This window comes from Nannobrachium achirus (assembly GCF_963921795.1).
Source record: "Nannobrachium achirus genome assembly, chromosome: 14".
Lineage (NCBI taxonomy): Eukaryota > Metazoa > Chordata > Actinopteri > Myctophiformes > Myctophidae > Nannobrachium > Nannobrachium achirus.
The window spans coordinates 40231377-40242855 of NC_137821.1; the positions used below are offsets into that span (position 1 = coordinate 40231377).

The window sequence follows — 11479 nt, forward strand, 5'->3', positions numbered from 1 at the left end:
ACAATCTATCAATGTTGTTACTGTAGTGTAGGTCAAATACAATTTATATTAAAAGCCTATCAAAGGTAACGGATGGCTTCCTCTCAGCAGAGAACAAGGGCCTTAGGGAGATATAGTGTGAACACACAGAAGGAAGAGGAGTCAAAGCCTCCACAAATGACTGAGAAAATAAATAAATAAGAAAAACACACAACTGGCAAAATCCAGTCTGTGGCTCCTTGCCGTTGCCCCCGGATACGGATGGAGTGAAAGCTAGAACTGGGAGCTGGAAAAGGCGCTGCAGTTGCCTGGTTTCCATAGCGATGGGGATGCAGGTTGAGCACCATGGTGAGCATGAGAGAGAGGGGGGGGGGGGGGGGGGGGGGAATAATGAAAGAAAGAAAGAAAGAAAGAAAGAAAGAACGAACAGAAAGAAAGAAAGAAAGAACGAACAGAACGAACAGAAAGAGACACAGAAGATGGGGATGTATTGAAACACATCTTGGGGGGTAGAGATATGAAGGCTGGATAAAAGGGAGGACATACTGTATGCAGAAGATAAAAGGTGACAGCAAAGGATAGATAGGTTAGACTAGAGGGAGGGGGGGGGGAGGCAAGGAGAGGAGGGGAGGGGGAATCAAAGAGAGCTGGAGGGAGATGTTGGAGGGACATGAAGCTCAGACATGGAACCCCAGGACTTGCCACAGGAAACTGCCACCTTCAGGGGGACCTATAGTAGAACAACACCAAAGCAATGGGGACAGTGTCAGTGTGTGTGTGTATGTGCGTGAGTGCATGCACACTGACCTAAATTCAGCGGGGGTTCCTCATCATTCACCTGACTGCTGCCTCGTGACAAACAACCAACCAACAACAGCAACCCGGTGCAGTCTCTCATGAATAAAACACACGCGCTGAGCCAGCTAGCTTGGGACAACGAACGACCTTGACTAATCTGATAAAATAATGCCATCTGAAATGGCATGCAGCACAGCCATTACCTAGCATAGCTGGAGCAAATTGTCACATCGTCACATAACTTGATTATTCTTTATCCCTGCTGGCGGCAGGGCTCAAGAGCTTAATTCATGCTCCATTCATTGCAACGACGGCATTGCACGCCGTAAATAGATGATCAGCGACACGTTGTGAGGAAGTATGAATCGGGTTTTACACTAGGGAATCTATTTTCGCCCCTTATCCCTAAACTTCTTTGCCTTTTTTTAACCATTTTAAAAAACATTAAAAATGTCAAATAGCCGTTCTACATCGACACGTTGTGAGCTTGTATATCAGCTATTTGAAATTAAAAATGTTTTTCGAAATAGTAAGAAAAAGGCAAAGAAGTTTATGGGCTGGATGCCCATAAAATATATCACAATGACATACAGTGAAGTTTCATTCACTCACCCTGAGATGCATTCCTAGGCAGTCTATGTGCTGTAAGGACTCCATGGTGTTCTTCACCAGAGCTGTTGGTACACAACACAAAACCAATTTTCCTTTTTTTTTTTTTTTTAAGATCTTTTTTTTTTTTGCTTTTTATGCCTTTATTTGATAGGATAGTAGACTGACAGGAAATGGGGAGAGAGATGGGGAATGACATGTGGCAAAGGTCGTCCGGATCGGGAATTGAACCGGCGACGCCAGCCACTAGCCTAGTATGTGGTATGCGCCTTGACACACAAAACCACATTTTAACTGCAACACAACACAGTTGCATGATCAAAGTAAATTAGGAAAAGCAGATTAGATATCCAAACACACACAAACCCACATGGATGGACGGACGGACGGACAGACAGACAGACAGTTGGATATCTATCTATCAATCAATATTTCAATTAAAACTGTAAATATACTGTGCTCTATTCTTCTAAAAGTAACAACATATGGCGGTATTGATTAATGAGGCTGGCTAACTTTATTGGATGATGTTTTGGCTTTGATGATTACCTGCAAACTGCTGCACCTGGCCATCCTCCACCTCATACAGCAGCTCATCATGGAGCTGGGCGATCAGCCTGGATACACACGCAAGCATGCATGTGCACACACACACGCACACGCGCACACACACACACACACACACACACACACACACACACACACACACACACACACACACACACACACACACACACACACACACACACACACACACACAGGGCTATCACGATTAGACATTTTCAGACAAATAATTGCAATTAACAATTTAATTGCGTTTTTGGTATTGAAGACTAGAACAATACATACTTAATTTCTGTTTGCCATTTAGGCTTCATAATCACAAACTGCACAGGGCAGACCTATTTAATAATTGTATACTTTAAATTTATTTTTGAAAATAACAGAAATACTATTTCTGCTATTTTTCCATATTTTTCAACATGGAAACGATTATGACAAATGTGCAAAATAATTGCGATTATCTCAAATATTTGCGATTAGACAATTATGTAATAATCATGACAGGTCTACATGCATGCACGCACATACACAGAGACAGACAGCCGCATGCACACAACAACATGACATCAGCAGTGGGGGGCCATAATAATAGGCCATCATTCGGCCAAATTTGTCCACAAAGCACAAAATAGTGTGTCTAATGGTGAAGGTTTCATTTTTCAGACAGGTACTTTCATTTAAAGCTAAATGAATGTCCTCTGACTGAGGGCTGGGCATGTCTCACTGTGATGTATGATGATGACACTGATTAACAATTGATGAAATACCTAAAAACTGCAGGGTTGTGCGTGCATGCATGTACGTAGGTGTGCACGTGGGTGTGAATGTGTGTGTGTGTGTGTCAGACAAGAGCGAGGACAAAGTGAATGATGCCTGAGACAAAGATTATACTGCATGGCCCTGGGGATGATTGGATGGAAGATGGAATGGATTGAGTAAGAGAAAGAGAAAGAGAAAGAGAAAAATAAATGGAAGTTGTACGTTCTAATGAAGGCCAGTCTCTCCCACTTCATTTCATTTGTATGTTAGGAGATTCACAACAGAAAGCCTTGAGGGAATGGACAATGGTAGGAGGACAACATTTGTTCAGACTTCTGACTAATGTATTTCATATAGATAGACAGACAGACAGAAAGATGTGGTGGTGTGTGGGGTGAAATGACAATGTTGCTGGTACCTGGCAGAGAGAGAGTTGGAAGAAGAGATGTGAGAGAAGATTTGGATCATGGCCATCTTGCACAGGTCAGCAGCAGAGCCTGTAGGACACAGAGAGAAGAGATGAGTGGTTCTATTTTTGTCCATGCATGCCTTAACCCTTATCCCTAAACTGTTTAGCAATTTTTTACTATTTTGAAAAACATTTTTAAATAGTTCAAATTGATGATCTACATGTAGAACGGCTATTTGAAGTATTTTAAAATGGCAAAAGGCAAATATGTTTAGGGATAAGGGATAAGACATGGACGAAAATAGAGCCCGAGGTCTACACTTACTGTACTGTGCACAGCTGCACGCACATGCACAAACAAACACACAAAGCCAGACTTACCTTGGACCACAAAGTTGACGGCCTGTCTCTCAGCCTGCATGCGGATTCCCCAGTCAGAGGAGTGGATGTTGGGGAGCGTTCGCCGTCGGCCCATGATGGACACCACATAACCTTATGATGACAATCAAACGTTTGATAATGAACACTAGTTAGTACATGAAAATCATGACTTTGTTATTTCGCAATTTTAATGAAACTTAGCATTTAATTCAAACATCTTATATGGCCAGCTGTTGCACCTTGCCCTCATCTAACCAGTACAATCCATCAGGCTCACAGAGGAACTCCCAGTCTCAAGGTGGACACTGTCTAACCACAAGGCCACTGAGCTGGTCAGGGTGGTTGATAATTGTTACTGCATGTAATCCTACAGGCTGGGGCGGTGTGTGGGGCAAGAGGAGAAGGATGGAAGCTTTACATCCTCCAGGTGGGGGCTCCTTACTGCCAGGTGAGTCAATAGGCTACAACAGCAGCAGTAATTTCCTCTCCACACACAGAAATGTGTGTGGAGAGGAAATTAATAATTGACAAAATGACTAAATTGGGGAGAAAAACAAACAAACAAAAAAAAAGTTGTTTACCACAATACATCCTCGTCACCCCTGTAGAGAAGTGAGTCATTCATAATGTATAGAATACTCAGTTAAGCTGGAGTACGTTGTGAACCTTCAGTGAGCACTTCAATGAGTTGATACAGCACTATGGGAGAGTATGCAACATCAGGGTTGCAATGACACAACACCACACACACGCACGCACACACACACGCGCACACACACACTAAGGCTACACATACCTAAACCTCCACAATGAACCAATACATTCCAATGTTTGGACAATGAACCTGGCTTTGGGGTATCTCTCTTTAGTTAAGCTATGTGGTGTACACACATAGTGAATGACATAGTGAATGACCCTTTCCCCAGAATGGATCACGCACGCATGCACGCGTGAGCGCATGCACGCACACACAGAGTTACATGCTTTCCCGCTCTCCCGACAAAAACACACATTCTGGATTCACCCAGTTTCACAACCATGAATCACGTCTGTGACCTTTTCACATGTGTGGAATGTGACCCTTGCTCTCAGGGCACAATGACACGCATGTAAGGGGTCATTTCACGGCAGCATTTACTCATCGCTCAGTGTTTCACTCGCCAGTTATGAGCAGGTACGACCATACATGGAATGCATTCCTGTTTTGATACTCAATAAGCCCAGCTTTCACTGTCGCTGTCATTGTGCTGCGAGTCGCAGCGCTCTAGTAGTTTCTCGAGACAGACTGTTGGCTCGCGTCTTGACTGTCTCTCTAGTAGTAGGTGTTTTTTTTTTACCACACGATAAGAGTGATGGTATATTTGATTGCTGTGGGAGTGCAAGTGTGACTGGTTGGAGTTCTTTGAGTGCGGAATAGCAGGTTCACATTATTTTCACTTTAAATATGATTTAAGATAAATAGCTGCCTTCTCCAGGAAGTACATTTATGTTTTAAATATCTGTAAACAATGCAAAGGGAGACATTTTGATCCAACTAACAGTTGGATAAAGTGGTCTAAACACTGACTTTTTGTGAAGTTTGATTTGTTCTGTTGTCAGCCCATATTCCTTCATATCACAGAACCAATGTGAGAGAGGAGGGTGAGGGATGCTTTGAAATTGAAAGAAATGAATGCTTCAGCGTTAGTTTATGCAGGACACAAGAGTCTAGCCCCGCCCAGCTGTAGTCAGCTCTCAGTCAGCTTTTTCCTATTCATATTTTTCCATTCACATATCTGCTGGTCATTACGTCACACTGTCATACTCCAATCAAAGCTCTCGTTCATTAGGGAAGGCTCCTTTAAATAAGTCTTGCTTTCTCTACCTATGCTTGGTTATCCGAAGCCTCGGATACGCGCTGCTAGCTGCCTCCTCCACCCCAGCATCCACCTTTTGATCAGTCCGGCATAAGCTCAAATACTTGTGATTAGTGATTACCTCTGTTGATTTAAGTTATGTGTCAATGTATTGCTATTGTTCTGCTATTGTATCCCTATGGGGGTCTTGGTTAGCGTTCCCTGATGTTGCTTAGCAAGCATGCGTGTGCAAAATTCAGGGAACATCTCCGAATGGTGAGTGTGTGTGTGTGTGTGTGTGTGTGTGTGTGTGTGTGTGTGTGTGTGTGTGTGTGTGTGTGTATGTGTGTGTGTGTGTGTGCAGATCTAGGTCTGCCTGTGCTTGCTGTAGCCTTCTGATGACCTGGCCTCTTTAACGTCATGGCTGTGTGCTGAGATTCAGACTATATAATTATATATATTTTAAAGAGGCTTCCTTCCCCTTCCTCCTACTCTTCTTCTTCACTCAACCTTTCTTATTTATCCCTATTATCTCAAGTGAAAGCATGGCACTCCTCTCCCGGGGGTGTTACGGAATAATAATGCGAACAACAACAACCGTAGCTACAGACCGACTCAGCGAGGCGGCTTCCTCTCATTTTAATATCAAAGACGAGCGAGTCTCCAGCCGCCTCTGTGCTGATGAGCATTGCACAGCCGTGTGTGTGTGTGTGTGCGCGCGCACACACGTGCACACATGCACACACACACACACACACACACACACGCACACACACAGACTGCAGTCACCTATAACACACTATCATTTATATGTTCTTCACACCTACACTCCATGGGTGAGCTGGGAAGAAAACATAATAATATTTGACCTCTTCCTTTCCTCCTTTACCCCCTGCTGTTCTTCCTGACACTTCATCTCCTTAGCCCTCCTCTGGGACGTACTGTAGGTGGGTAGATTATTATTCAACTGAACAACCCAGGCATTTCCTGCACTCTTCTTTTCCCATCTTCTCAAATGGCATCAGTTTACTCCTCTTTATTAGTTTTCTTTTCTGCCGGTGCCGCAATCACCACACTATCACACTGACCTTAGACAGTGTGTGTACACTCTTCTAGATAGCAGACTTTATTCAATGCCGGCCCTTTCCCAACATACATATATAGCCAACTGTGTTGTTTCCCAAACACTGGGTCGGGATCCATTTGTGAGTCAGATTTGTGCTTTTGTTTTTTGTTTCCTACATTTCGTTTTTGAATTGTTATTATTAAAATATTTTCAAAAAACATTCCCAAAAAAGTTATTTTCTTCATGAATTCAAAAAATTAAATGATTTTCTTCAGTAATTTCATGAAGAAATCAAAGAAAAATCAAAGAAATTCCATAAATTTGAAAACAAATGCTTAAGATATTTAAGAAGTAGTGAAAATAGCCGATTAGCCGATCTATGAGCTTGTAAATCTGGCTATTTTCACTAGTTTGGGTCCCAGGCAAAGGTCTAATTTCTCTTTTGTGTCTCGAGCTGAAAAGCTTGGGAACCACTGGTCTACTGTATGACAGCAGGCCAGCAGGGTACGTCCTCTAGCTCTTACCTGGCTGCTCGCATGAGATGGCAGGTATTTCAGGTACCAATGAACTTCAACAGTAACTCTGACACTACTACAGTGATCTGTTCCATGAGTCATAATAATGCGGAACTAAAAACAGCCCAGTGTCCACATGGTATGAAATGTCTTCCCCCACTCAGCATGGATTATTACAAGTTCATCACGATGATCGATGATATTGACAGAGACGGAAAGCCAAGGCAAGTTTAGTTTGTGTAGTCGTAACACATTTCATACACATACTTTAGAGAGAAATAAAGAATGAGATAAATTCAATAAATGTAGAATATAAAAATATCCCACCTACACTTGTAGTGTGAAGGGAGCGGTGCCCCAGAAATCTTTGAACACGTTTTTCCCATCGGTTTTCGCCTGCATTTAAAATTAGTCAATGTTTGCAGAAGCCTGAGATCCTCCGGAGATTTGTTCCAACTAGAGCATGTGTGGAAATGCTAATTCAACAGTTTGTGTTTTAACCCTGTTAACCACCTGAGATGTCTTTAGGGTTAATAGTTCAAGTCTAAGATAAATATTTCTTTAAGCCAGCGAGTGATTTTTTAAAATTCTATGAGTCGTCAGTGCAAACATCGGAGAATTGGTGTAATTTGTTCAGCTTTCGTTCTAGTTCAGATTCTATCAGCTGCATCCCGAATGAGTACCGTATGCTGTCTCATATCTTTATGGAGAGACCATTATAGAAGTAGTCTATACTTCGAGATAAAGGATAAGTTATTATGTCTTGTTTGGACATCCAATCCTCTAATCCGTGATATAATTAAAAACAATTATGATATGAAAAAGAGGAAAGAGGAAAAGAGAGAATGGGATGATGGGATGGGACAGAGAGACAAAACAGGAATGAGTATAAAACAGCAATAAACTATGAAATATGAGTGAGATTAAAAACGAGACAGAGATAAAAAAGGGTGTGAAAGACCACCATGGTTGAACTGAACAATATAACCTCTCCAAGGTGAGCGTGCACTGGGGCCAAAGGCTCCATAAGCTGTTGATCAGAGTGAGGAGCATCCAATACGCCACCTCCACTCAAACTAAACTGACACAGAGGAAGACCCGAGAGACGAGTGCAAGCGGTGAAGGGTCACGGCAGGGGTGATAAAGCAACTGTTGACACATGACACTGGGGTGGGATGGATGGATGCTTTTGCTGGGCAAGAGCTGGCGGAACCTGCATTTCTTCCCCACCTGATTATCTGTGTTTACCTAGTCACAGCGGAAGGAGAATGGAAACAAAAAGTTGTTTAACTTGTGTCTTTGCAGAAGGGCGACGTTGACCAGTTTCTATCCACAATTTCTATGTGGGTTGAACCATCCATTTTTGTTTTCACTCCCGTCGTACTCTGCTAGCAGACGGAGTTATGAACACAATTGCTAAAAAACAAATGGTGTCTGAACAGGTTGACATAACACCACAATACTTTGAAGAAAAGGTCTATCATGGGCCCAGCCGCCCAGGAATAACTGATTGTAACAAACTCCCACTTTGGTGGAGGCCTGTGTGTGCACTACTGAGAACATTTTCAAATAAAATGTTTAAAAAGCATTGCTGCTTTATTAAATGGAACAATACTGTAGAGAGAGAGAGAGAGGACAATGTCATGATCATGTCCAATACTCTCGAGCACACTAGCTGGTTGACAAGGTATACATCTACTGGTGTAGAGGGGAAAAGGGAAGGAAGGGAACAGGTAAAAACCCCTGGGGGATACTGGTTACGAGGGAGGGATGCAGTAAAGAGCAATCCTACTGTAGAAGAGCAGGTTCAACAGTAGTGGTGGGCAAAACCGTTCATTTTGGTGAACTAATCATTTCATTCAAATGATTTGTTCACGTTCACAACGTGATCGTCCTGTGAAAAACACAGGAGCGTTTTTATAAGTCCCATGTACAGCTCGCCATCCCGCCCTGTGTGCCGGGGGCTAACAGAGGGAGGGGACGGGGGGTATGAACGAAAGCGGGAACCTAACAGCGTAACAGAACATAATTGTTCACGATTCATTCTTGTGAATCGTTCTTATGAACGAATCATTCATGAATAACCCAAATATCATGTGACTTTGCTCTAGAGACATTATAACACTTCCAGATGCATTCTGTGCACCAAGAATTGGCCCAGGACAATCGCTACCGCACTACTTAAAACAAATGAAATGCTTAATTTACAGGCTAGAGACTTTGCAGTCCTGAAACAGTGCACTCTCAGCACGCAGATCACACTGGGAAGCATTGTGTCTGATCTTCACATGTCCTTCCTTGCAAAATAACAACATTTATGTCCAATATTGACTAAGTTTACATAACCACTGCTCCATCTCTGGGTCCAGCCACCATCCACTATCAATTCTGACCAGATTTTATCAAGTACGGAAAAACTGCTTCTGGTGCAGAATGTCCTCATCCTCCGGCCTTATTGACATTGGGTTAATGTATTCCATGTTATGAGGGTAACAGTGCAGAGTCTACACTATTTTGTGCATGTGTGTGAGAGTGTGTGTGCGCGTGCGTGCTTGCATGCATGTGTAAGCGAGCGTGATTGCACGCTGGAGTCTCAGGTGTGCTGTGTTGGCGTTTCAGTCAGAATATAAACGGAGTGTCCCGCTTGAACTATCACCCCCCTCCTCCTCAGGCATCGACCAGCAGCAGTTTGTCTCTGTCCTGCCAATGCAAGCACATCTTTCTCCCTACCCACTTTAAACACTTAAAAGGTCTGCGGGGGGACATCTGTATGTATGTATGTACATACAGTATGTGTGTGTGTGCGTGAGTGCACACACACACACACACACACACACACACACACACACACACACACACACACACACACACACACACACACACACACACACACACACACACACACACACACACACACACTAGTGTAGCATGTTTAAAATGCTTATATGCCACTGAAAACATGTAATTAACCACTAATTATCCATGAACGCTATAGTGTCACTATTCTGGGGCAAAGAGATTTGTAGAGGGGGACAAAAAGGCTTTGTCAATGAAGAATATATGGTTTAAAGGTAGGGTAAGTGATTTCATTTAATTCAAATAATAACAAAATGGGTCTATGTTCTAATTACTAGTGTTTGGTCCTTCCCCTGTGAGGAGAAAAAAATCAGTTTCAGTTGCTCCACCAAAACTGTTGGGTGACAGGTTTTCCTCCAATCAGGATAGAATGTGGCCTTCCTCCAATCATGGTCGAGTGGAGGCGGGCCTTACGCACACCAAGGCCCATCCCCACTTGATCAGGATTGGAGGAAGGAAACTTAAGTGAAATCACATACCCTACCTTTAAGTGGTTGAACATCAACCTCCCAACACACATGCACAACCACACACACTCACAGATACTATTACTAACCTTGTTTGTGGCACAGCTGAATGGTGTTCTGGATGAAGAGCTGGACCTTGCTGTATGTCTGGAGGAAGCTGTCGTGAAAGCGGCTGGCTTGCTCAGCACTCACCCCCAGAATCCCTGACAGGCGCTCTCGACCTGACAAGACAACAAAAGGTTCACAATAATGCTTCTCTATTTACACTGGCATTTAAACCAGGGCTTGTCAACGACATTATTCTTCCATCATTCCGTTCTGAACAGTTATTCTATTTAGAATCTTGCATTTCTGCTGCATAAACAGGTCCCTGAAACTGGTAAGGAAAGGAATAGATTCGGTTAACGTTATTTGTCATTTCATTGACTACACTGTAACAGCTACTGACATTGTTCAACATTTATCACAGGTGCACATGACATTATGTCTGATAAGTAAAGTCTTTAGTTCATCATAGTCAGCCCCCAGGCAGATCAAATCATATTAACCTATCCCTAGTTCGTGGTAAACACAGGACATGTCTAATGACTGGACCTGGAAAAAAAATGTTTTTAAAGGGTGATGAAAAAAACCCTAGTCTGATTTTTCTTTCTTGTTTTATCAAGTTCAGGTTAAAAACTGCAGTAGGGTAAAAACATGACAGGCTGCATAAATATGGGGAGAGAACAATAAGCTATGAATAGAAACTGAAAGTTAAGAAGTGCATGCTGGATGTAGGCAAACTAATATACGTAATGATGCAGTCATCATCACTTAACATCAACTAACTATATTAACTTATGGCCTGTCTCTGCTGGAAAGAGACCATTTTGCTGAATCAATATTTCTTCCAATACAATCAGCTCATTCAATTTGCCATTAAATGTTTTCTGTTCTTGACCACTGATTTAACTGATGAGGATACCTTTGGCCGTCTCGAAATCAGTACTGAAATGAAAATGCAGGATGGATGTAGGTGCTGTTTGTTCTTGTGATACCCTGCCCTATAGAGAGAGATCTGAGAACAGTTGACTGCTTGCCTGTTGGCACATCAGTGGTGGGGTTGTCTGGCTGTCTGTCTGTGACTGAAACTGACAACTAACCGATATGACAAGAACGAGTCCCCGCCAGCAATGTGGCAGGCTCTGTGTGTGTGTGTGTGTGTGTGTGTGTGTGTGTGTGTGTGTGTGTGTGTGTGTGTG

General features: G+C 42.8%; 1 protein-coding gene across 1 annotated transcript in view; it reads right to left on the reverse strand.

Annotated features, from left to right (window-relative positions):
* Window positions 1-616: 616 nt before the first annotated feature.
* The window catches only part of poln (polymerase (DNA directed) nu), a gene marked incomplete at both ends in the record, with an annotated part of 80487 nt that continues 69624 nt past the window's right edge, over window positions 617-11479 (reverse strand). Inside the window, 6 exons of the mRNA XM_080741615.1 lie at window positions 617-709; window positions 1390-1451; window positions 1936-2003; window positions 3128-3206; window positions 3500-3610; window positions 10328-10459. Coding sequence (XP_080597741.1) covers window positions 617-709; window positions 1390-1451; window positions 1936-2003; window positions 3128-3206; window positions 3500-3610; window positions 10328-10459 — 545 coding nt within the window. The remainder of the gene's footprint in view (window positions 710-1389; window positions 1452-1935; window positions 2004-3127; window positions 3207-3499; window positions 3611-10327; window positions 10460-11479) is intronic.